General features: G+C 40.1%; 1 protein-coding gene across 2 annotated transcripts; it reads left to right on the top strand.

The window, feature by feature from the left end:
• Positions 1–2154: 2154 nt before the first annotated feature.
• On the top strand, positions 2155–25615 carry pmp22b (peripheral myelin protein 22b). Of its 2 annotated transcripts, none has more exons than XM_043714496.1 (5): positions 2155–2262; positions 3832–3936; positions 4513–4606; positions 9642–9782; positions 22486–25615. In XM_043714496.1, exons 2-5 carry the CDS (start codon positions 3859–3861, stop codon positions 22650–22652), a joined length of 480 nt encoding a protein of 159 aa, XP_043570431.1. In that variant the 5' UTR covers positions 2155–2262; positions 3832–3858; the 3' UTR covers positions 22653–25615. The 2 variants fall into 2 exon arrangements, with proteins under 2 accessions (XP_043570431.1, XP_043570433.1); XM_043714498.1 differs by lacking the exon at positions 2155–2262 and adding an exon at positions 2269–2375.
• Positions 25616–25848: the final 233 nt, after the last annotated feature.

Here is a 25848-nt window from a genome sequence, read left to right as displayed (position 1 = left end):
AAAGAAAGGCTGGCTAGGCTGGAACTTCTTTTCTGGATTAGATTGGTGCTGGAAAAGCACAGCAGTTCAGGCAGCATCAAAGGAGCAGGAAAATCGACGTTTCGGGCAAAAGCCCTTCATCAGGAATACAGCTTCTTTTCCCCTTGAGCATCAGAGGCTGAGAAGTCACCTCATAGAATTTTATAAAATAATGAGAGAGTTAATGATAGTCGTCTTTTCCCAAGGATGAAGGATTTCAAGACCAGGGGGCACATTTTTAAGAAGAGAGAGGTTTTAAAAAGACATGAGGGGCAAATATTTTGCACAGAGGGTGGCTCGTGTGTAGAATGAACTTCCTGAGGAAGTGGTGAACATGGATACAATTACATCTATCCTGGGACAGGCTAAGCAAAGACATGCCAGAGAATTCCTAGAGGCCTGGCACTCCAACCACAATGCAATAAACAAACACATAGATCTAGATGCCATCTATCAACCCCTCAGAAAACGAACAGGAAATGACATCACTACAAACCCCAGGAACCCCATCCAGGAGAAAGATACAAATAGAAAGCAGGAGACAACAGCTTCGCTTCACTTGGAGGTCGCCACTGATGATGTTACCGAGCCAGATAATGAAACGTCTGGATATCAAACCCACAGCTCAGCGAGCAAACCTACACCCTATACAATTACAATGTTCAAAAGACATTTGGTTAAGAACATGAATAGGAAAAGTCTGGAGGGATATGGACCAGGAGCAGGCAGGTGGGATTAGTTTAATTTGGGATTATATTAGATATGGACTGGACGGACCGAAGGGTCTGTTTCCCTGTATGACTCTAAGTGAGTTAGAATCCTTCAAAATTTCTCTAACTTCTGCACATACACGTTTCAACATATGGGTCACCTTAGTAAATAAATGGTTACAAAAGTGGGGGCCAAGTTAAACAGGACATCACAAGAGAATTACAGATCTCAGGCTATGAGTAATGTCACTGAAGGTCAGTCAGTGTCAACAATACTTGCATTACGTAAAATCTTATCAGATCTAAAAGTCTTGATATACCTCTCAGAATGAATCAGTTTTGAGCTCTAATTGTTATTATGTAGGCGTGTGCAGGATGAGAGCAATAAATGGATGTTCATTTGTTTCAGGGAACCGGTTCCACTTACTGAGAAATAGGGAGCTCCAATGACAGAGTCACACTTCATTCACTGGTTAGACCAGCAGGACTTCCCTTGGAATCCCCAGTTAATGTTATCTCGTTTCCCTCTGCATCTATAAACAATAACCAGAGAGAAGACAAAAAGCCAACCGCGCTCCAGTCGAACTGAGTCACTGAGATTTGGACAGCGCCTTCCGACCCTGACTCAGGGCGGATGAAGGAGTTCCCTAACCGGACGAACTGAGCGGAATGTCTCTCGCAAACCGGCAAGTTGGATAAATCATTGATACAGTTACAAAGTTAAATACAGAAATTGCGGGCGGAAAAGCTCAGCAGGTCTGGCAGCATCTGCAGAGAGAAACCAGAGTTAACGTTTCGGGTCGGGTGACCTTCCTTCAGAATAATTATCAATTTTCCTTACCCCCTCCCCCCTCCCCTTTCACAACCCCCAGAGTTCAGGTGATCACTGGATCATTCACGTATTTTTTTTTAAAAAGTGAATACCCATATTTTTAATCCGCAACTCGAGTGCAGACGAACCCCATCGGAAATCACAGAGTCAGTAAAACTATGCAACAATGGCAAAGGATTTCTGAACGGGGAAAGGTCTAAAATGGTTTTGTGCAGATGCCAGTACAGATAGTGTGAGCCAGTGCCCAGCACGACCCCGGGGGAAAGCGTGCGGTTCGGAAGGTGCTGTGTGTGTGTGTGTCTGGTGCGGTGGGGTGGGTCTCTGCAGGGATTTTGCACGGTTCGCCGTGCCGCCAGCAGCGAGCCTGGGGCTGGGCTTTGGAAGAGGCGACGGCAGGTCGGTGCTGGCAGACTCAATATCCCACCCTAACCCTTCCGTGCCGCCCGTGTGGGCTTTGGCGACAGACGAGCACCGGATTGGCGCTGATTGCTAACCTCTAACGGCCTTGTCCAGTCCGCTTGTCCGCCCCAATGACAGCAGCCACACCCCAGCGCTGTGCGTAACGAGGGCGTTGGTGTCTCTACTAAAGGAGCTCCTTTAGTACTTGCAGTTTCTTTGACGGGACTTTGCTGTTAACGTCAAGTCTTTCCTCTCTCACTCTCTGTGTCTGAGGTCGATTTGTGAAGGATATCTTATCCAAGAGTAAGTTGGAGATCAGCTTTTCTCTTTTTGTTTCCAGACGACTGAAGGATTTGTCTTTTTGTTTTCAAGCTTAAATTCGCTGAATTTTGACTGTGCAGCGCAACTTGTCAGGGGTAAGTCTGGACTGAGCGGTGTTTACATGGAAAAGGAGGTGCCCAAAGGCCCATGGTGTACTTCTATGTAAATATTGATTTATTTCTAAATTTGAGGGAGCTTTTTTAAAACTTACGACGCATCTCAGAACAAGAAGGAAAACAGTTACAGTTTGGGGGAAAGGCAAAGGATTTTTGTTTCAGGGAGATTTTGATGTTACTTTCGCGCCTTTTACAGCTCGACAGGGGGCGAGGACCGAGAGGAAACCGCAGTGTGTCCTTTCAAAAGTCTCTGTTTATCTGAAAATATTTTGTCCGAATATTTTTTTTACTCTGAAAATATGTGAATACATTGTCGTCCTGAAATAAAACAGCAATGTGCTGCCCACCAGTGTATTCTGAAACAGTCTGTCAGATGTTGCTGTTTAGTCTAACCGCATATCCTAACTTATTTATCTAACGAATTTGGGTGGCTTGCTTTATTCTACAAATCGATTATTTATTTTAAGTGGCCACTGATTGGAGAGCGGGCGGGAGGGTGGGTGGTTGGGGGTTAAATGTTTCTGTTGAGCCTTGAACTCTCTATAATTGGTTCGGATGCCTAGCTGTTTTAATCTACACCAAATGTTGGGTGTCAAAAAAAAGCGCGTTGCTGCCCCAGTCAATGGTGCCTTTGTGAACACCGGGCTGGCTTTGAGACTAATGAGGGAGAGGAAAAATGCGGGCTGCAGATAGTAACATTACAGAATCCCATTTCCATCTGCCCCGTTGCTAATACTGAATGCATTGTGAACCATACAGCCGAAGACGGTTGATTCCTGGCTGACTATTCGCAAAGTCAATTTAAATATATCTTCTGGTTGCTTAATTAATTGAAATGTTAAATTAACGAAATAAATCTCCGTTCAAAATTGCATCTTTATAAACAAAGAGTCCACTGCAATTTCAATGAACAAATTGCAGAAGAATGAATATCTTAAGATGCTTCCAGTGTGTTGCATATTTTCCTTTTGGAACTCTGATATTTGGAGTCGCGAGCTGAAAAACGTTAATGCCCTGAAACCTTTAAATGTGGAAATGGGTGAATACGAAAATGTGTAAGTTATTTTAAGATGGATAACCCGCCTCTCCAAGCACAGTATTCCCTTCGCGGTTGGCTTATTGCACGTGGAGGGCAAAGAAAAAACAACCTGGTTCATGAAGGTTTTGCCGCAGTGGGGGCAGGAAAAAGAAATGCAAGCGTAAAAATGAGGGAGTTCAGGTAGAGCTGGTCATTCAATGCGCTCTGTCTAACGGGATTCGCACGGTGTCAGGGAGGCGCCCTCTGCCGGCGCTGTCCTGCTGCCCCGCGGTACAGACACGCCCTGGGTTTAATAAGATCACTGCAGTGGAGAAAAAGCGCCAGAGATAGTCGCACCTCTTTTCAAGCAGTTCGCAGGCAACTTAACCTCCTCCTTTCTCTCTCTCTCTCTCTAAGTTTCCAAACTTGAAAAAAATCTCCAAAATGATCGTGTTGTTGGCGGGTATCATTGTGCTGCATCTGGCCGTCCTGGTGTTGTTTCTCATTTCTACAGTTGTTAATGTGAGTACAACAGGCTGTTTAAGCAAAAAAAAGTAAACAGATCGCTGGGGTTTAGATTGACAGGGGTAATTTTTGGAAATAAAAAAATGCATCTTGGCTCCGCTACTCTTGCACCAATGTTCATCATTTAGCACTATAATAATTCTCATCCACTGTAAGGTTCAATTTATTTTAATTTGGGAATATACTGTTCAGTTTTAGACTGGCTGGAACTTTGCTCGATTTGATTTTTCTTGTTAGAACCAAGTAAATTGTTTTTGTTTCAGTAGATGGATGCATATAATTGGTGTTAAGAGTCACTGACAGGAGTATTTTACAAAGACCTCTGGATTGCTTGTTGCAACAATATTGACACGGGTTTGAATGAATGGGCCGCTGTTTTATATTAACAGTCGCTTTTGAGTAAACCTTGTAGAGTTTGCAATAGAACTAAAAAAAGCTTGAAGTTTAATTGGCTTTCCAGATATTGATTTCAGATAATTTTACATTTAAATTTACTGACTTTTTAAAACATCGTTGACAATGGAGTTTCACCTTTTGCAAACGATGTGTTTAATCTTTGTGTTTCTCTCGTAGTCTTGGTGGTACTTCAATGATTCCAATAGTCTAGATATCTGGCAGAATTGTACATGGTTCGATTTCTGGAATTGCGAGTCATATACCACGAACGGTTAGTATTTTCCCCTTGTCCCTCGTCCCCCCGTTTACAGTTTGCATGTTACTACTTTCGAGTAAATTGATCATTTTCGCTGCGTTTGCTGATACAGCAAGGGGTGCACAGATATTTACATTGATCAGTATGCTCTCTGAGCCAGCAGTTTTATTATTAAAACAACTCTCCGAACATCTCTCTTATTTTAAATGCATGAATGTGGGCGAGGTCCTGGAAAGTTGCGTAGACCGAGAGCACCTAGTGGACAAGCTGCAAAAGTACATCACCTACTGCACAATCAGCATTTTGCAGCAGTGGACTGGGCTGGGGATCGGCCATCAATTGCGCAACGTAGGCAGAAATTCCACATCCATTGAAGTCCACTCAAATTGAACTAATTTTGTTTTCTAACATGTTGCCTTTGTCACTTAACCAAGACTATTTTTAGTATGATGATACTGAGTTGTGACAAATGCCAGAGGCATCTGCAATTTAACTTAAATATTTGTCCACCGGATAATGGCGCAGTCAATTTTACAGATTCGGATTCTTTCACAAAATTAGATAATTTTGACAAGTGTTTACACATTTTTGTGAATTATTAGTTTCACATTACAGGGTGAAACTATGGAGTACAAGTTGACTTGTATACTTTTTTAATGGTTTGGCTATTGGAATTTGGCGAAGGGAGAATATTTTAAAAAAAAAGCTTGCAGCCAGATGAAAGTTTGCTGAATGTGGTGGTGGAAGTTGATATAAAAGATTTCTATGGCACTTTCAACTTCCTCAAATGATGCACTTTCTAATGTAAAAGCAGGGAATCATCATTAATCACTTTCTCCATTACTAAAACCAGGAGTGGCTTTGTGCTTATGGCTGTCAGTCTCCTCCCATACAGCAGTAATTGCATTACAAGGACTTCATTTGTTGTAAATTCAAATTTAATGTCACTAACTAGTTTGCACAGTGGGCAGGGGGAATAGTGGGGAAGCTAATTCATTTGAACCTGATTTTAAACTCCATCTATAGGATATTGGATCAATTATTCTTGGTCCAATAAACTATAAGGATGGAGTTTGTCCAATCTTCATCTTTTTGGTTTGATTTACTGTTTGAGAAAATGGCAAAGCTATTTTACTCTAGGATTAAATATTTTTTCACAACACTCATTTAATTGAGTGCAGTCATGCCACAACCATTTGATCTGAAAATGAACCATGAAATCGCAAGTAATTTGTTTCAAAAGCTACTGTAAGCACTATTATTTGTTTAGAGAAGCAATTCACAATACATGAAAAATATTTTGTGCAATTTAGCTACAATACCTTTCCACACATTTTATTAATTTCTTCAGGCAGAGCAAATTTTCTAAACAAACATTAAAGATGGTAACAAAATGCTGCAGTGAAACTGCTCATTGGCTAAAGAAAGAAACTCCTGACCAACTGAGCCATGTGTTTAATTTCTATGCCTGTAGTAAAGTTATTAATGCGCATACTACAGTCCTCCGATTCTGTAACACGTTGGAAGCCCATGAATGCTTTCTGCAAATTAGAACTTGCTTTCAGAACATCAACATGGAGCAGAGAAAGTTGAATAAATAAAAAACATTTAACTAATTTCATGATAGTTTCTCAAAAACAGAGTTTGAAGAGACAGTTACTGGTTGGAGACCAATTTAGAAGCAGACAGTTAATCACTGCGTAGCCTCTAACAATGAATGCAACAATTATTTCCTTTTGATTCCGAGGAGGAATATAACATGGGATACCCAATCTGTAAAGAAAATGGTTTGAACTAGTTCAAATGGGAATCGGAATTTTAATGACAGTTGCAGTTTAGAGGAAATGGATGTGGTGCTGTTTTATGAACAGGGTGCAGCAAATAAACATCATGGAGCTTGGGATTTTGGTGGGCCCTGGTTAAATATTTGTGATTGCTAAAGAAAATAGCCCTGTCTTGGATGTTTGCTAGCCATGAGTGAACAGTGTTCTTAGACTAGCTGTCTTGGTCAGAAGATCAACGACGTTACAGTTTCAGCATAAAAAAACTTTAGTGCAAAACAAGACATTTTCACTTGGAGTAATATGAAATGCTGTACTGCGCATGTTTTTTGAAGGTAGATGACTGAGCAGGTTAGTTTGATTTTCCCTTGCAAGTTGCTTAGCCAAATTTCAGAAGGTAACAATGCCACAGTCAGAATATTTTTTTCATATATAATTTACATCTTCAATTGCAAAATGAAAGATGGGATTTTCTGATTAGTAGTTTCAAAATGCAGCATTGACTATGGAAGTAGCAATGAACAGTGATTTGAGCTGTAATACTGTGCAGAACAGTGTTGAAATTGGAAAGAGAAAAATTGAGGTAAATCAGGATGGTTAAACGCCGAATGTTTTTAGATGGCATGGTAAACCTGGAGATTTGCATAGTTATGCAAATATTCTGCTATAAGCAAATGTTCATGTAGATAATTTTCTGCAGTTTTAGTTGTAAGTTCTAAGTGTCACTTGCTGCAGGCAACAGGATTCCATTGCCTGCCTACTATTCACATGGATAATAGAAATCTTGCATGCCATTCTGCAGGATGGTGGGAGGTACTAGGACTGTCCAGCTATTGTAGTGAGTAGACTGGCACAATCGGAGGTGGAAGTGGGAATCTGCTGTGACCTTTTAAAGAAGAGAAGCTTTTGTAGATCTCTGAAGTTGTAATAGCCTACCTAATGAAGGAGAAATTTCAAGCACTGGAAACACTAATCAGAAGGTGCTGATTTTAGAACAATGGCCCCCATCCATCTCTAAAGAGAAAGGGCGGGAAGGGTGGGGAAATACCAGCTAACCAACTCATCAGAATTAAACTGGAACATTACTTTGCTATCTGTTTTTGGACCCTGATAGATTTGATTCATTTTTCTAGTATTTCTGCTTTCTGTGAAGATTATGCTTTTAACATTTTGTGAACAAGTCCTGAAAGCTCTATCTGGATAAAAGGTTGATGTTCTGAACACGAGCTCTAATTTGCAGAAAGCTTTCTGCTGGCGATCAAGCACTTCATGTGCTTCCAACGTGTTAGAATCTGAGGACTGTAGTATGCGCATTAATAACTTTACTACCGGCATAGAAATTAAACACGGCTCAGTTGGTCAGGAGTTTCTTTCTTTAGCCAATGAGCAGTTTCACTGCAGCATTTTGTTACCATTTTTAATTATTGCCTTCATGCTGAAACTGAAGTCAGTAATAAAAGGACCGATTCAACATTATGATGTTTCCAACACTCATCCTTCCAGTCCTACTGTGCAGAACTGAAAGCGTTTACAAGTAATTGTGTTCTCTAAAACCAGAGTACTAAAAGAAAATGGTAATTATAGCTTCCCCCCCCCCCCCCCCCACTTAAATAGGAATTAGCAATTACAGCAGAGGTATTTTCTCCAAAACAAACTTGGATTCAGGTAACTTGGATTCCAATGCAACTTTATGCAAGTTTTGAGCCTCCACTTTACTAAACATCTTGGAGAACATCCTTCTTTCTTGTACAGAGCAAGCCCTGCCCACCCCTGCATGACCCCACGAATTGGACAAGTGCCAGTCTTGGCCCATTGGTACCACTTTCAATTCTTTAGTTAAAGGCCGTGGATATCTGGAAAGCCTGTACTAGTGCTGTCTCTTGGATATAATTTTGCACAGGGACATTTTCTGCCCATTCACATTGTCCCATGAAGTCTTTTGCATCTATTTTGAGAAAATCATAATTCCATTGATGTTCTCGCCAATATTTATCCTTCAATTAAAGTATCTGGTTATTGGGGCTGTTTTCACTGGAACATCGAAGGCTGAGGGGTGACCTCAGAGATTTATTAACTCATGAGGGGCGTGGCTAGGATATATAGACAAAGTCTTTTCCCTGGGGTGGGGGGAGAGAGTCCAGAATAGAGGGCATAGGTTTAGGGTGAGAAGGGAAAGATATAAAAGGGACCTAAGAGGCAAGTTTTTTTCATGCACAGGGTGATACGTGTATGGAATGAGCTGCCAGAGGAAGTGGTGGAGGCTGGTACAATTTTAAAAGGCATCTGGATGGGTTATGAATAGAAAGGGTTTAGAGGGATATGTGCCAAGAGCTGACAAATGAGATTAGATTTGGTTGGGATAACTGGTCGGCATAGACAAGTTGGACCAAAGGATCTGTTTCTGTGCTGTACATCTCTATGACTCTTTATCTCATTGGTGTTTATTAAACGTCTGCAAATTTGCTGCAACATTTCCTAACTTTTGAAACAGTTAAATAATATCTTTCATTATCTAAATGAAGCTTTAGAACATCTTGATCTTGTGAGAAAAGTTACCTGAATCCAAGTTTGTTTTGGAGAAAATACCTCTGCTGTAATTGTTAATTCCTATTTAAGTGGTGTGGGGGAAGCTATAATTACCATTTTCTTAGTATTCTGGTTTTAGAGGACACAGTAAAAACTTGTAAAGGAACACTTGATGGGAGGTTAGCACCCGTTCTTGTAATCTCATTGGCGGGTGGTTGCACCTGGTCGTATTAACACTGAGCCACGGCTACAACTTTAGCTCCCAGTCAAAGTTTCAAAAGCACTGAGGCAATTGGGAAGAAGCAGGGATCCAGGAATTGTCTTGTTAGTTTTTCCTGGAAAACAGAGCATTTTCTGGGAGAGTAAAGATCGGGAAAAATCACCATTCTGTATTTATTTACTTGGCTGCCAGGCCATCGCTTGGACACAGGATTGCAAATTAACAAAGATGTTCAGCATAGATTGCTTGACACTTCGTCTCTCTCAGAAACCGAATTAATGACCACTGTCAGTGTCAGAAAGGTACTTTATCCAGTTGTGGTGTGTAGCATCATTTGTTGTTATCTTTTTGTGTGTGATTTAGTTTATTCTAGCTATTTTATTGCATCCTCCAGTGTTGTTACTTCTAGTTTAAATTGACAGTTACATTCAGTGCATTGTCTTGCAGAACTGGCCCATGAAAGGAAACACAACTATAAGAAATCAATTTTGATTTATCACTGTCTCTTGTCCTGTGTTTTCAGAATGGCTGCAGGCTGTTCAGGCTATGATGATTCTGTCAATCATCTTGAGCTTCTTGTCGCTGATCTTGTTCTTCTGCCAGTTGTTCACACTCCAGAAAGGTGGCCGCTTTTACCTCACTGGGATCTTCCAGCTACTTGCAGGTAAGTTTAAAAGTTGACATGTCTGTGAAAGAATGGTGAACAATTGAATCCATATGCTTCTGTCTTGCAAAATGATTATTTCTTTTGAGTTTGAGTTGGTTTGTCAATAATTACCATAATTTCAGAATTGTAAATTTGTGGACTGACAAAGAAGTCCTAATTTATTTCCACCACCTTTTTTTTTTTCTAAACTTCAGTTTCTATCTCATCAGCTTTCCTTGGCTGAGATAATCGGAGATGGGTGGGGAACTTAATGTTGAAAGCTTGTCATCACATTATGATGTGATCAGAAGGTAGAAGGTTCCCTTCAATGTTGGTGCAGTGGAACTGGTTTAACTAGAATATTTTGGTTCTTTGTCATCATGGACAGCCTCAAGTTATTACAAATATCTGTCTCAGTCATGACATAACTGGACAACTTGCTTGGAGTGGAACCTTCTACTAACAGATTAACAGAATGGAAATGACAAAAATAGCAAATCCATTGACTTCTGTCCGTTACTATCATAATAGTATTGAGGATATTGTCCCATGTGTTATCACCTACCAGCAGCTGTGTAATTTCTGTACTCAGCATAGTACTCCACCTAATGGCAGAGAAAATATCTACAAAATTCATGTCTCTATCTTTCAAAGAGGATCACAGTCCAAATGAACAGTGTCTGTGCCATATCATCTCTCAAAACCTTCTATCCCATTCGAATGCTGCAATATTGCCTGAAATGAGGAATTTATTCAATTTTTAAGAATTCTTGCAGCAAGTGGTAAAGGAGCATTTAGGTGGCAATGATTACAACACAGTAGAATTCAATGTCCAGATTGAAAGTGAGAAGCAGTGGTCCCAACTAGTGCTTTAAACCGAAAATCAAGGTAACTGAGAGAATGAAGGCAGAGCTGGCGAATGTGAACTAGGGAGCTAGGTTTTAAAAAATAGGATATTAGAACTGCCGAAACAGACATTTTAAGGAGATGTTTACTAATTCACAAAGATTTATCCCAGTGAAATAAGGCTTTTTGAGAAGGTTGCATCATCTGTGGCTATACTTTTAAAAAAAAAATACAAAGATAATGGTAGGTCAGAAGATGGCAGAATTTAAGAAACATGATCAAAAAGACAAGATGGAATGAAGAGTATGAGAAAAATAGATGATAACATAACAAGTTGAAAGTTTTGTAAGTATTTGATGTTGAGACTGTCACTAGTTCTCATTTTTGGCTTGAACTGAGGTGCAGTTGAGAATTGAACTTTGAACAGCAGCTTGTTCTTTCTTTTAAAAAGGAAAGGAGAGAACAAATGAATAATGTTTGCTGTTGGGAACTGGACTGTTAATGCAGATTAATTATAGCTTGAAGGACACTGTAGATGAATCAGCACTGAAATGTTGTGCTAGTTGGATGTTAAATTGATCAATCAAGGGCTGACCTGTGCTGGCCAGCCAACCATTTGAGAATGTTGAAAAGGAGAGAGAAAACCGTGAACTAGCTCAGACTGGTTTTTGGGCAGAAGCAGTTTTGCTTTGGAAACTGCTAGACTGGTCTGGGATTTGGTTTTGCGCTCTAGGTATTCTCCAGTTATTGACTTATTTTTGGAAATTCTGAGAAAAACGCCCAGTGTGTAAGAAATGTTTTGTTTTTAAAAAGTCTCCAGAGATCTACAGAAATTAGATTAGATCCCCAACAGTGTGGAAACAGACCCTTCAGCCCAACCAGTCCACACCGACCTTCAGAGTAAACCACCCAGACCCATTTCCCTCTGACTAACACTACGGGCAATTTAGCATGGCCAATTCACCTGACCTGCACATCTTTGGACTGTGGGAGGAAACCAGAGTACCCAGAGGAAACCCACGCAAGCACGAGGAGAATGTGCAAACTCCACGCAGATAGTCGCCCAAGGCTAGAATCTAACCTGGGACCCTGGTGCTATGAGGCAGCAGTGCTAACTGCTGTGTCATCGTGCCACCTCATAGTTTGTATTGACCAGTGACTCCTGAATTCAAGCAAGATCTACAATCTCACATGCCTATACTATAATCAATCATCATGGAATTTCAAGAAAGCCTGCTATTCACCATTTGAAATGGTTATCAAATTGAAAAATTACGATTCCTTGCTTTCTTAATTTATCGCTTAACTGGATCTGTCTGTTGATACGAGAGTGCAGGTTCATATTAAGAAGATTGGGCTAAAATCATTGATATTAATTAGGCTGCCTTGTCATTTATCTGTGTTCTGCTAAAGCTGCACTAGAACTGTGAAAATAATTTAGTAATAAACTTGTTGTCCAAGATCTCTTAATGATGATGTTGGATTAAGATCAACTGAACAATTTTGAAGGACCTTGAATATTTTAATTTCATGGTGTTGCCAATCCAGTGATAGGGAGGCTGATTTGGTTTGGCTTGGGTCATGACATTGAATAGAAAGAGTTCAAGTTTTAGAGATTCTGGGGAATTGATGATAGAAAACAAAGTGGCAGAGGCTTCAAAGAAGTAGTGTTGTCAATGTAGAAGACCTCAAATCTTCCAAAGGTCATGGAAAGTAATGAGGTTACAAAGGATTATCTTGGAAGCAATCACCATCACCAGGGGGGAAAAGTGCTAAGAAAACTACTGAACGTAAAGTCTTTTAAATCCCTAGTGGTGAAGTCCTGCATTCTCTGATCTTTAATTAGGGGTGGCGCTGATGGTCAATATGTCACTTATCTTCCAGAATTCCTTAGATTCTGGTAAGATCCCAAGGTATTGGAAATTGGCAAATGTAAAGTTGTCATAGCCTTACTAGACCATAGGGCTGCGCTCTCATTAGGGAGAGATGATTAGTGATGGTTGGACATGACTCACTACATCTCCAGGCAATGGGAGGGTTTGAGAAGGAGAGTCTTTCATGGCGAACTCTGCCAGTGTGGGGATTGACCCCCACACTGTTGGTATCACTTCACATTGCAAACCAACTGAACAAGACCCAATCCCTAACACACATGCACACATTCTCCAAATGTTACTTTATTAAAGAAAAGGTGGGTGCGAGGAAGAGCAGATAAGCAGGAAATCCTAGGCCAGTCCTGCTGACATTTGTCACAGTGAAAGTGCTTGACTCCATTATTGAGGATATTACTGGATCTTAAAATCATTGCTTTATCAGGCTGAGCCAACATGGCTTTGAGAAAAGAGAATTGTATTTAATGAAGGGGTTTTCTGATAAAACAACATCTAGAAGCGAACTGTTAGATATGGTTCACTTGGAGTTTTGAAGGCATTTGATAAGATGTTGCGTCAAAGACTGTTACATAAGAAAGCACGTGATGAAGCAGTAACATTTTAGCGTAGATGGAAAGATTTCTTAGTTAAGAAAAGTAGAGAGGAGGGATAAATGGGAGTTTCTTGGGTTGACAGACAGTCACTGTTGGATTGCTACAGGAATCCGTGCAATGTCCTCAACTGTTTACAGTCAATACCAGTGATCCAGATGAGGGATGGTAGCTGACTTTGTTGATGACACTGTGTATAGATGAGAAAATAAGTCCTCAAGAGGAGGTACAGAGTTTGTAAGGCAGCACGTAATTCAGAGGCAAATGAAATGTTGGCATGTATTCCAAGAGGAGTGGAATGGAAATCGGAAGCTTTCTGCTACAGGAATTTTACAACTGGAGTAGTGTACAGTTTGGAACTGCTCAGATGTAAAAATGATTGCTTTCAAAGCATTTCGGGGAAGGCTCACTCAGCTCATTCCTGGGATAAAAGGATTATCTTGGGAAGAGCTGTTGAGCAGGTTAGGTGTATATCAGTTGGAGTTTTGAAGAATGAAAGTTGATTTTACTGAAATGTGTAAGATCTTGACAGATCTGAATAGGCTGGATACTTGCAAAATGTTTCCAATTGTGGGGAAGACTTAGATTAGGGAGATGGAGTTGAAGATTAGAAGGAGAAAGTGATGAAGAGCTTATGCTCGAAACGTCGACACTTCTGCTCAAATACTGCCTGACCGGCTGTGCTTTTCCAGCACCACACCTTTTGACCTCTGAAGATTAGGAAGGCTGCTTTTCAAGTCCAAGATCAAGAGGACTTTGTTTTTCTTTTGAGTCATTAGTGAATGGAATTCTCTACCCAGAAGGTATTGATGGCAGGGTTTTTAACTTATTCAAGCTTGAATTGTACTTCTGTTTAATAAGAGAATTAATGATTATGGGATGGAGGAGTGTGCAGACAGACAAACCTAATGCTCCTATGTTTCAAAGTGTCTGATCAGCGTGATCTAGTCCACTGCTTGATTTTTATAAAGAAAGCCTTCCTGGAATCTAACTTTGTTTTCAATTTTCTTAACTATACTATCTCCTATCCAAATCATGAATTATCTCCAATGAACACATTCTAGTGCCTCCCAGGAACTAAGCTGTCAATGTTAGATTATATTTGAAGTGAAAGGAACAGTTTTGTTTGCCTATTGTATGCTTTCCCATAATGTTACTATTATTAGAAACTGAAAAATGTATATGTTGGAATTTTGGCCTAGGCACATGCTGTAGACTGCTGCTAGGATAATTAATGTCCGATCAGAAAGTTAAATTTAGTTTTTGACGTTTTAAAAAAAAAGTGCCATTTTAGATAATTAATGGCTGTGAGTCTGAAAATTATTTCTGTGCAGCCAATACTAAAAAATGCCTCTCGTTTTGAACGTCAAGTCAACAATTTCATGTCTACCATTGCACAATCTTGGAATATTATAAAGTTATGATTGACAGCTAGGATGCAGCATTCAATGAGTGCAGATCAGTTCACTAAATCTTGAAAGAAAATTATTCCTTAGACAGCAGAATAATCCAGTTTGGATAGAACACCAGCAAACTGAATGTGGCTTCTGTACATTCTGGTCAACATACACAGTATTGAACTCTGTAACGCTTAAGAATGACCAGAGTTGGTCCAATTTATACATATATCCACTATTGCTGTGGCTGATTGCTTAATTAAAGAAATGCCAATGCATATTATTGAATTTTTTTGAAAAGGTCCTTAAAGGTAAGAAACTATTCAATATTGAGGCTGTGGTATGAGCAGTGTTTCCATTAGTTGAGACTGGCATTTAAGATTGAAGCCTAGTCAATAACATTGCTACTAATAACATGTCAATAGAATCATCCCTATCAAAATGATAAATGCAAATTAAACCAGCTGATGTCACAAAGACTGAAGTTTTGAAGCTGTAAACCTAGCTAGGCTAGCTCTGAATGATCATTCCTTTTAAAGTTATAATTTCCAACCAGAAAATTCATTGAATGAACCTTTATCTTGTTGGATAGCAAAAGGTCAGGAAAAATTGCTTTAAGTAATTCATATTCTGCTGTAAGGGAATTTGACTTGTTTGTTTGTAAACATTAGAGCAACAGTTGTCTACATCGATTGTTTTTAGTATTATTTGCCAATATGAAGGGATTTCAGGCAGTGGTTGGATATTTCCTTTATCTCTACCATTCACAAGGTGGATAGTTGGGCATTATCATATATCTTTGTACCTATTTTGGATATATCTCTTCTGTGTATTTAGCTAATGTTATATCTTCACTGGAATAGAAGATTCTTTGAAATTCATAACATCTTGGTCTTTTGATTCAGAAACTACCATGTTATTACTGTATTCTAGGTAAAATAGTGCACCTTCTATTTTCATTAGAAGTAGAGGTAACCCGGATCGTAGTAACTGTGCAGCAATGTAGAGTCTAAACTCCAAAACAAGCTCTAGCCCAAAAGTACAACAAGTTAGTGAAAGTAGATAGAGTTGCTACAACATGAAAAATTATTTATTAATTGATTATCAAACTGTGTAGCTATGTTTGCTTTCACTAACGAAATGCACTTAGTTTATTTAATAGGTGGAATGCAATTATTCTTGGTCAGTTGCTTTTGTTGTGGCTTCTTCTGAGATACACTTGGTTTGATTCGTTTGTCAGTTGAATCATATCTGGGCTTAAGCTTGATGTTGGCAGCTTTTTAACACACCAGGCTGGCATAGAAACTTGCCGTTGCTTATAGTTTCAGCAGGATAGCTTCAGCACCCTGTTGTGTAGACTTTGTACATAACAACAAGAACTTGTGCTTAAACGCTCCTATAGACAAATGTCTGAAGGCACTTCAGAGGAGTGTTATTTGACATTAATTACAAAATTTCTAGGTCACATTTAAAGCACAATGGAAATGCTACTCAAATAATTATTTTGTATTTATCTTCCAATTTACCTGCCTCAATTTACCAAACAATTTAAGTCATTGTTTAGAAAGCACTATGGAAGAGTTTGAGGAGAATGCTAAATAAATTAGCTTACTGTTGAGATAAAATAATAAATTGTTACTTTAACAAAATTTACCTGAAGTCCTGATTTGAAATGAGCATTGTATTTGATAGCTGTACTTTTAAGCTAAAGACTGACCACTGAGTTAAATTGGAGTTAATGCAGGACGCTCAATATTCCTATATTGGTTGATGATCCTGAGTATTAGGTAAGCACAATGGAAATGGGTTTCAGATGTTGAATTCCATAAATAGCCAGCACTCTTGAAAGACCCACTTGGTGATGTGCAAACAAAAGGTGCAATTGTTTTGGCAGGCAATTGTGGCAAGCTTGGTTGATTGAGAATGTGCCTGGATAATTAATGGCTTGACATTACAAATCACCACAGATATCGTAATGTGGTCAGCCAGATGGACTTGATTAGAATGTGTTCTCTGATTAGAGCAAGTTGATTGGACCAGGTGAACTGTCCTAATCAGGGAGCCCTGGCTAACAGATATTAACAGGAATGTCAGACATTCTGCTCACTGAGCTGGCTCCGGGGAGGCCAGACCAGTGTCAAGTACTATACACGTGGAAATAAAGATGACAGGACACTGACTTCTGATGTTATTTCAGTGAGAGAAAAAAATATGTGCCTGAAGAAATTTGCTCAGAGACTTCTTGGAATTGGAGTAAACATTTCTGGCATAATGCCATTTTTTGGGAAGCTTGACTCATTCCTGCCATCGAAGACTGGGCCCAGGATGTGGGAAGAATGCATTACTTTTTTTCTGCGCAAATGACATTTGGGCAGATTAAAAGCAATGCATAATTCTGACAGTTTATGGACCCACACCTTTTTTGGTCATTGGGAGCCTAATATTTTCCAAGGTACCAGATACTAAAACCCTTCAAGACTTAATGGATTTGGTTAAGGAATATTATGACCCCAAGCCACCTCTAATTTTGAGACACTATTGATTTTACTTGGCTGTCCAAGAACTGGGAATCCAAGTCAGGATTTTTGAGGTTAAGACGACTGGCAGAGGCATGTGATTTTGGTTTAACCTTTAATGTGATGTTGCGAGATAGTGTTTGGTATGTGGGATCAATGATGTAACCAGGCAAAAATGCCTACTAGCTGAAGCCCAAAAGGACTTCAAATGGGCTCTACAACTGGCTTTATCATGGGAAAATGTGGCAGGTGGAGATTTTATGTTTTAGGGCCGATGGAAATGGACACCCTTATCAGCTCAACTGAGCTTGGGACACCACTTGAGTGAAGGCAACTACATAGCTACACCCAGGACATATCTAGAACAGAGGGATTCTAGGTGAACCCAAAACAAAGCCAAACCTTGGCCAAACGGTTAAGCTAAAGACTGACCACTGAGTTAAATTGGAGTTAATGCAGGACGCTCAATATTCCTACATTGGTTGATGATCCTGAGTATTAGGTGAGCACAATGGAAATGGGTTTCAGATGTTGAATTCCATAAATAGCCAGCACTCTTGAAAGACCCACTTGGTGATGTGCAAACAAAAGGTGCAATTTCTTCAGAATCTGGGTTGGCAAGCCATTGTAGTTGCTGCCAGTATGCAGACTTTCGATGGCAAAAGAGTACTACCAAGCTGGAGTTGAATAAGAGAACTCATATACAGGCCAGTATCCAGGAGTGTGCACAGTTTGACACCGGTGCGGCTGTATCAGTGATTGCAGAACTAATCTTTGACAAAATTCGTTCTGGGCTCCGACACTTCCAGTTTGTGTAAGACCTCAGCTAGATTGAGAACCTATACCGAGGAATCTGAAGGGTATAACTTTGGAATAGGTCTCATACAAGAAGCAGCTGGTTGAGTTACTACTAATTGTGGTGAAAGGCTTGGGCCCAAGCCTGATGCGGTGAAATGGTTTGAGAAAGATTCACCCAGATTGACTCAACATTGTTTGTGAAAATGGCTGCCTGAGTGACATCCTAATTAAATACCAGTAAGTTTTTCTGGAAGGTCTAGGAATTATGAAAGGAGCCAAGGACACATTACATGTTGATCAGGGAGCAGTTCCACAAGTCTTCAAGGCCCGCCATATGCTTTTGCTTTCCAGGCAAAAGTCGAGGCAGAAATCTAAGAGGCTGGGGAGCGAGTGAACCATCAAGCCAATACAGTTTGGGGAATGTATAGCAGTGAGTGAGTGATGAAGCCCAGTGGATTGGTTCACCTTTGTGGGGATTTTAAGCAATTGGCAAACTGTGTTTTTCACAGCTGGATAAATACCTAATCGCTTGCATAGAGGATTTCTACGCAAAGTTGGGGGTGGGGGAGCTGTCTTCACAAAGCTGGAGAAGAACTGAGTACCTGCAACTGCGGTTGGATGATAATTCCCAGAAGTATGTTCCAGTTAATAACCATAAGTGCTTATACCATTATAAGAGACTGCCATTTGGAGTATCATCAACCTGCCTTTTTTCAGTGGATGATGGAGAACATTTTACAAGGTCTGCCCCAGGTCACCATTTATCTGGATGACATCCTAATAACAGGGAAGAATAATGAAGAGTACTTGGAGAACTTGGGCATAGTCCTTAAGTGTTTCTCCTAGATGGGTGTATGCCTTAGGAAGGAAGAATGTGTTCCAGGCACCCTAAGAGATCTAGAGTGGACAAGACTTGATTACAGGTGTTGGAAGAGAAAGTGAGGGTGATCAAAGGTGCCCTGACTCCCATGTCTGTACCGGAGCTTGGGTCTTTCCTTGAATTGGTGAATTATTATGGGAAGTTCATACAAAACCTGGTCTCCATCCTGGCACCCTTACACTCACTATTGTAAAAGGGTCTGCCTTAGAAATGGACTCGCAGCCATTAGGAGTTGAAGCAGCTATTGTTGTGTAAGGTATTGAGGCAGTATGATTCCAAGCAAGATCTGGTGCTCTATGCCATGCCTCCCTGTACAGCATCAGGATACTGTTGGCTCAGATGGCCCAATGGAGAGAAACACCCAATAGCATATGCTTCCTGGACTTTGGCTCTTTTGTGTGAGGAAGTTCAACCAGTACCTTTTACAGATGTAAATTTGTAAGAGTAACAGAACACAATTCCCTACTAGGGTGACTCCATAAGGACATGGCCGTGCCGTCGAGAGCTTCAGGATGAATTCAGCTGTGGCCTGTCATTCTAATTTCATACAATTCCAAGCTGGAACACCATCCGGGAGGCCAAGTGGCAAATGTGGGTGCCCTAAGCTGCCTCCCACTGGATACACCACCGGAAGGGGCTATTCTGGTTTTAAACTTTTTGGGCACCCTTCTAGTCATCACTACTAAAATGTGGCTGTGGACACCAAAAGATCCCATCCAGGCAAAACTAAAACAGCTGGTGGTACTGAAGAAACATATGGCTGTCACAATCCGAATTGAAACTTTTCTGTACCCAGTGAGACCAGATCACTGTGGAGGAAGGAATTGTATTATGTGGAGTAAGAGTGTTGTGCTGAGCAAAGGTCACTGCCAGGTACTGGCTGAACTCCTCCACAGGTTTCCAAAATGAACATGCTAGTGAGAGGTTATGTCTGGTGGCCAGGATGGAATGCAGATATCGCTTTGGTGGGGCAGTGCCCAGAGTGCCAACAAGGGCAAAGATTAATGTCAGCTGCCCCCTCACATTCGTGTGCATGGCCAGGCAAACCCTGCACTCAATTAAATGCTGGCCTTTCATGAGCTCAATGTTCTTCGTCACTGTGGACACCCACTCAGTGTTTGGGTGTGCAGAGAGTTCATTTGTCAAACACAGGGACAACCATGGAGAAACTGCAAGTAACCTTCGCAATACATGGACTCCTGGGAATGTTTGTCACAGACAGCAGGCCATCATTTACCAACAGGGACTTCAAGGATTTTGTTAAGTTGAATAGTATTTGGTACAGAAGGACAGCTCCATACCATCCAATGGTTTGGCGGAAAGAAACTTTGAAGGCAGCCTTAAAGAAACCGCCTACAGCTTCACTTGATACCACTCTGTCCCGGTTCCTACTTGATTATTGGACCACCCTTTGTGCAGCTACAGGGATCTCTAGCAAAGTTGCTAATGGGGAGAGACTCTGCACCAGATTAAATCTGAGCTTCCCAGGCCTAGGGGAGGAGTGTGAAACCGCATCAAGAACATCAGTTCTGGCCACCAGATACCTGTGAATGAGAGAGACTGTTTGTTTACTTTAGGGGACAAAGTTTGGTGCTGAAACCACAGAAATGATCTTGCATGGGTAAGAGGTATGGTCATCACGAGGTCAGGTCCCATGACATACAAAGTTCGGGTCGGTGTGGCAGTCCTGAACCAGCATGTGGGCCACCTGAAAGCTGCAAACAGCAGGAGCACAATGTGTACCCGGCCCCTCAGCAGCTGGAAAGGCTGTGGGAACTGGGAGCTCTCCATCCTCCGTCTTGAATCAAAGAAACGTCAGACTCTGAGATTGAGATTGACACGGTGGATGTCACTGCTACAGTGCCTTTACTGCCCGAAGAAGAGGATGAATTTCTTTCCCAGGTGAAAGATGTTGTGAAACTTGAAAGGGTTCAGAAAAGATTTACAAGGATGTTGGCAGGGTTGGAGGATTTTGAGCTACAGGGAGAGGCTGAATAGGCTGGGGCTGTTTTCCCTGGAGCATCAGAGGCTGAGGGGAGACCTTACAAAGCTGTATAAGATCATGAGGGGCATGGATAGGATAAATAGTTCGTCTCTTCCCTGGGATGGGGAGTCCAGAAATAGAGGGCATAGGTTTAGGGTGAGAGGAGAAAGATATATAAGAGACCCAAGAGGCAATTTTTCCATGCAGAGGATAGTATGTATATGGAATGAGCTGCCAGAGGAAGTGGTGGAGGCTGGTACAATTGCAACATTTAAGAGGCATCTGGATGGGTATATGAATAGGAAGGGTTTGGAGGGATATGGGCCGGGTGCTGGCAGGTGGGACTAGATTGGGTTGGGATATCTGGTCAGCATGGCCGGGTTGGACCGAAGGGTCTATTTCCATGCTGTACATCTGTCAGTCTTTGCTCTGGGTGCAAGAGGCCGACTATGATCCGCTATCCAGTATCCATATCTGGAGGAACCAGACCCCGTGTAATAGCACCCAGAAGACGCTACAAGAAAGAACAGGCCTACGTCCCTGGACTTAAAGAGGAAAGGATACAGTGATTGTAACAAGGTCAGCCAGGTGGATCTCAGATTATCAGTTCCCTGTCCGAGGCTGTTAACCTGGTCCAATCTGGGACCTTTGGCTGATTCTGACACAGTGTCAGATGTTCTCTCTGAGACCTGGCTCTGAGGAAGTCCAGTACTGCATATGTAAATAAAGGGTGACTTGGCAATGAGATGCCAGCCTCTAGAGTTATTTCAAGCTGATTGAATCCAGATGAAGCATAACTAATAACTGCACAGAACCTTGAACACTCAATTTGAGAAATGTCATTGATTTTAGCTGTGGTGCAGTCAAGTCTTGATTTTTGTATTTGGAAATCCTAATTAGAATTTATTTTTAACAGTCTTTTAGTTCTTGTATTTGCTTCCTACTCTTAAACTATTTGCCCAAGAAAGCCACTTGGAGATTTGTTGACCGGGGACTATAGTGAATCTGCAAAAACTCCTGAATTAAGGACTTCTGGAATAAATGTTGATTGCTGATGTGTACAGGGCTGACAAAAGGAAATGTTTTGGTACTTCCCCTTTCTCACAACGTCCCATGTTCTGAACTATTTTCATCTGTTTACAGACCTACAGGAATTTTGTAGAGCGACAACACTGAATTAAACCTTTTGCTATGTTTAGACTGTGTGTAATTTCCAGCAATATAGTTCCTAATTTACATTGCTAACTGGAAGGACTAGAATTGCAGCCAGCCTGAGAAACCTGCTCTACTGGGATTCCCTAACTTCAAAGAGTACCCCTCAAACTGATTGATTGATTAAAATTTTCATGTTTTAGTGTCTGCTTAGAACAGTTAGACTATACAGCACAAGTTAATACTTAAAGGTTTTTGGGTGGTTTCAAAATCTAATTAAACATTGAACTGTATTGCACATTTGTTTTACATTACTGAGTGCAAAATCAAAGAATTGTGATAGGACCCCATTCACAAAGACAGCCTAACTAGAATCCCGCGAGCTAATGTTGCAACCAGTCCATGTGTGAAGGGGGAGATTTTAACCTCCTATTGAGAAAAATAAGCAGTTTGACCCTACAACCAGTTTTAAACAAATGTTACTTTTCGTTTTGAAGTCAACAGTAATATCGAATGGTGAATCAGGGTGCTGTAGTACTACACAGTTGCTAGGACTGTAGTGCTCATATTTGTATAATCTGTTATCAAATGTGTTTTGTGTAAATCTCAAGATACAATCAATCTTGTGAATCGCATTAAAAACAAAGCTTTGTGTTGTTTTTGCAGGTATTTGTGTGATGAGTGGAGCCGCAATATACACTGTGCAGTACCCACACATTCATGGTGAACGCTACAGTGGCAGCTACGGATTTGCCTACATTTTGGCATGGATTGCTTTCCCTCTGGCTTTGTGCAGTGGAATCATCTACGTCATTCTAAGAAAACGTGAATAACCTGCCGTAGTTCATAACAATCCATATGTTTGCCTTCTTTAGAGGAATAAAAGAAACATTACTGTTTTAATTTGAAGATGTATATAGTATCTATGGTTTAAAACCTATTTATAACACTTTTTACACATGTACATAGTATTGTTTGCTTTTTTGACTGAAGCTCTATTTTGCAAGCTAATTATAAGTGCCTACAGAACATTCATTTTTAACAGTTTATTAAAAAGAAATTTTGCTGAAGCCAAATTCTGCAATAAAATTTTATTTTGAATAGAATGTTAACCAAAGCGCATGTACAAATTATAGCTAGTAGTGTTTTAAAGTGGTGCAGCTTGTACAAATAAATTTGCTAATAGCTGACACAAGTTTGAATAGTTTACTCATGTAGATATAAAACATTTACAATTTTCAATGGTGCTATGTATTTACCATTCCTTGTGATGATAACCTATAGCAATCTCCCTCACTGGAGAGTTACTATTTGCAAGAAGGTAAAATAAATGCTTTAATTCTATGGATTTACTTTGTCTAAATATTTCTGTATGAATGGAGGTTTTGCTTTAGCATTGTGGAGGTTTGAAAGTTAGTGTAAGCTAGGGACAGTAGTATTAGGAAGGGTGAGAGGTGATTTTTGAATGCCCACAATAGGACCTGCCCAACAGAATGAGGCTACAGTTGTTTTGTCTTCCCATTTTATAGTCCAACCGTGTTTTGCTCTTGTTCCTGACTTGTGTTCTTTCCCCTACCTACCTTGGTCATGCTAACGGTGACTTCAGTTTCTTTTGGGGCTGTAAAGTTATACTAGTGGGAAGGTGTAATGCTCAAAGTTCAGCTCTTAGCTGTTTTTGTTGTATGGAGTCTTGAGGGCTCCCCATTGCCTAACATTGGGAATAGCAATCACCATCAGCTCTGTTTCACAAATGGATGGAGTGGGCAGTGGACAACAAATGTGTTGGGCGCATGATATTACCACCACCACCACCATACTAAGGACAATCCCAAGCTACAGAAATCAAACCTGTGCCCCAGAATCAATTTTCTATGTTCCCTTTCTCGAATGCAAGGGTGTTGTCTTACTCTAGATATATTTTTATCGTTCTTCATTCATCAACTTATAGTATAGCTGAAGATGTCAGAAAACTAGTATTGATAGGCTTTGTTTTAACGGTTGAAAGCATGCTAGAAATTGTAATTTAAGATCTTAGTATGCCCCACTAAATATAAATGTAATGTTTGGAACTAACAGTATGTACAGTTGCTGGAAATGTATTTTAAAAATGCTAATGTATCATTGTATTTTCAGTGTTCTGTCATGAGCAGTTATAAAAGTACAAAAGGGGACCACAAAACACGTAATTAAAATAAATGGGAAATATTTTTAAAAGGAAATCCAACAATGTTTTCTACATTGTTACTTCAATGTATTTTTGGTTCATTAGTAACATTTTTCATTGTTTGAAAGAAGAGTAACAATTACCATGCAATAATAACAATTAAACTGGTTAATATTCTAAATACATCTGTAGTACCCATTTCTTGAGCATCCTTCCTGACTGAGGCCTCCAAACAAAATTTTAATTTTTTAAATATGGTGTCTGTCAGCTGGGTATTTGGCTTCCTTGGCTTGTGCACATTTAAGACCAACGTTTTCTTGAAAGTTGGTTTTATGTCTCATTGACTTTTTGTGCCTCTTTTTGATGATACCATTTTAATTAGCCTTTTTTGGGACTGAAGTAGGTTCATGTTTTCAGAATTGTTATTTTTTTTTTCCAGTGATCTTGACAAAAAGTGGGATCTTAAATGTTTTGTTAGTGGTGTGAAAAGGTAATGCATGCTTCAACAACTTAAAATAGTCTGTGGCTCTTGTCGAGATAGCTAAGATTTTCAGCCATGCAATGATGTATGAGCTTTGCTATTTTAAAGCTGCAGGCCCTTTCTAATGTGGCAACGGTAATTATTAATGGAAGTTCATTACTAATAACAGTGGTATCTTGTAAGGGAAACAAAAGTATTGTGTAAAGTGAAGTGGTTTTCAAGAAAACCAATTTTCGCAGCAGGAAAGATGCCTCCCCTTTTATAAATAGCTGCTAAGGTTTGTCTTCTGCTAACAATACCCATCTTTCTTGGACAGATGCTAACTGCACGAGTTCCAGATGTCAATACATCAGTAACTCACTGAAAACACTGTTACTGCCTGGAGAAACTTGGTTAAAATATAGCATGTGACAGTGGGATGCTTGAAAAGTTGAGAACAATAACGTTTTCAACTTGTTTTTTTTTCTCCCCTGCTCATGGCTGCGTTGAAACATTAAAAATTTAGAACTGGAAACTGAGTTAGCTGAGTATTACTCTAATATGGCTGAGTATTACTCCAAATAACTAGAAAGAAAAGTTCCACTGCAGATAGTTGAATGATGTTCCAGAAAGCTGAGTTATACTTCAAGTGATTGAGTATTGTTTGTTTCCAAGACATCAGCCCCACTGCAGCTTTCAGCAGAATATTTATTACTTTACTACACAAGAAGTGAAATTATACAGTACAGGCTAGTGTGGTTCAATGCCACTATCCGATGCCAAAGTTAACCACTGTTTAGAAGGAGTTGTTGAATAAACAAAGTCTGGCACTATGCAAAAAAAAAAGGAACTGATGTACTTATGGCTATATAGGCCTTTGATCTAATATGAAACACAGGTTACTAAATTTATTATCCCTTTGATGAAATCTGTTCTTGTTTACATAGTAAAGTATAATGAAGTATGATATAGTACTAGTCCTACTTACACAGACCGCTCCTGCAGATTTCTCTGTGTAACTGCCATCCAGTGAAATCTGCAGAAAGGTTTTGTGGGGGAATTGTATTTGATATGCTAACAATAAAAATGCCTTATTGCGTGTAAGTACAGTCAGATGTGTTTGATGTACTTGAATAATGATGAAAATAAATAATACTGGCTTATCTGTGCAACAAGTGGTCCTTTGTTACTATGTTACCAACTCATGTGTTCAAGGTTTTGGAAAGGATTCTAGTCTGTACGCAATCCTCTTTAAGTCAAAAACTTAGATGCTGACACTGAACTTTCTGCTACTGATGCTTCATAGGCAGGTGTATACTTTTAGCTTGGTGATATCAATGGTTTCTACCAGTTATCGTGTAGTGTAGTGGAGTGTTAAAATTTTCTCAACTAATGTTCAAGTTTT

This window comes from Chiloscyllium plagiosum, chromosome 24 (assembly GCF_004010195.1).
Source record: "Chiloscyllium plagiosum isolate BGI_BamShark_2017 chromosome 24, ASM401019v2, whole genome shotgun sequence".
NCBI lineage: Eukaryota > Metazoa > Chordata > Chondrichthyes > Orectolobiformes > Hemiscylliidae > Chiloscyllium > Chiloscyllium plagiosum.
Note: the sequence above shows the minus strand (reverse complement) of the source record. Positions and strands in the feature narration are given on the sequence as shown.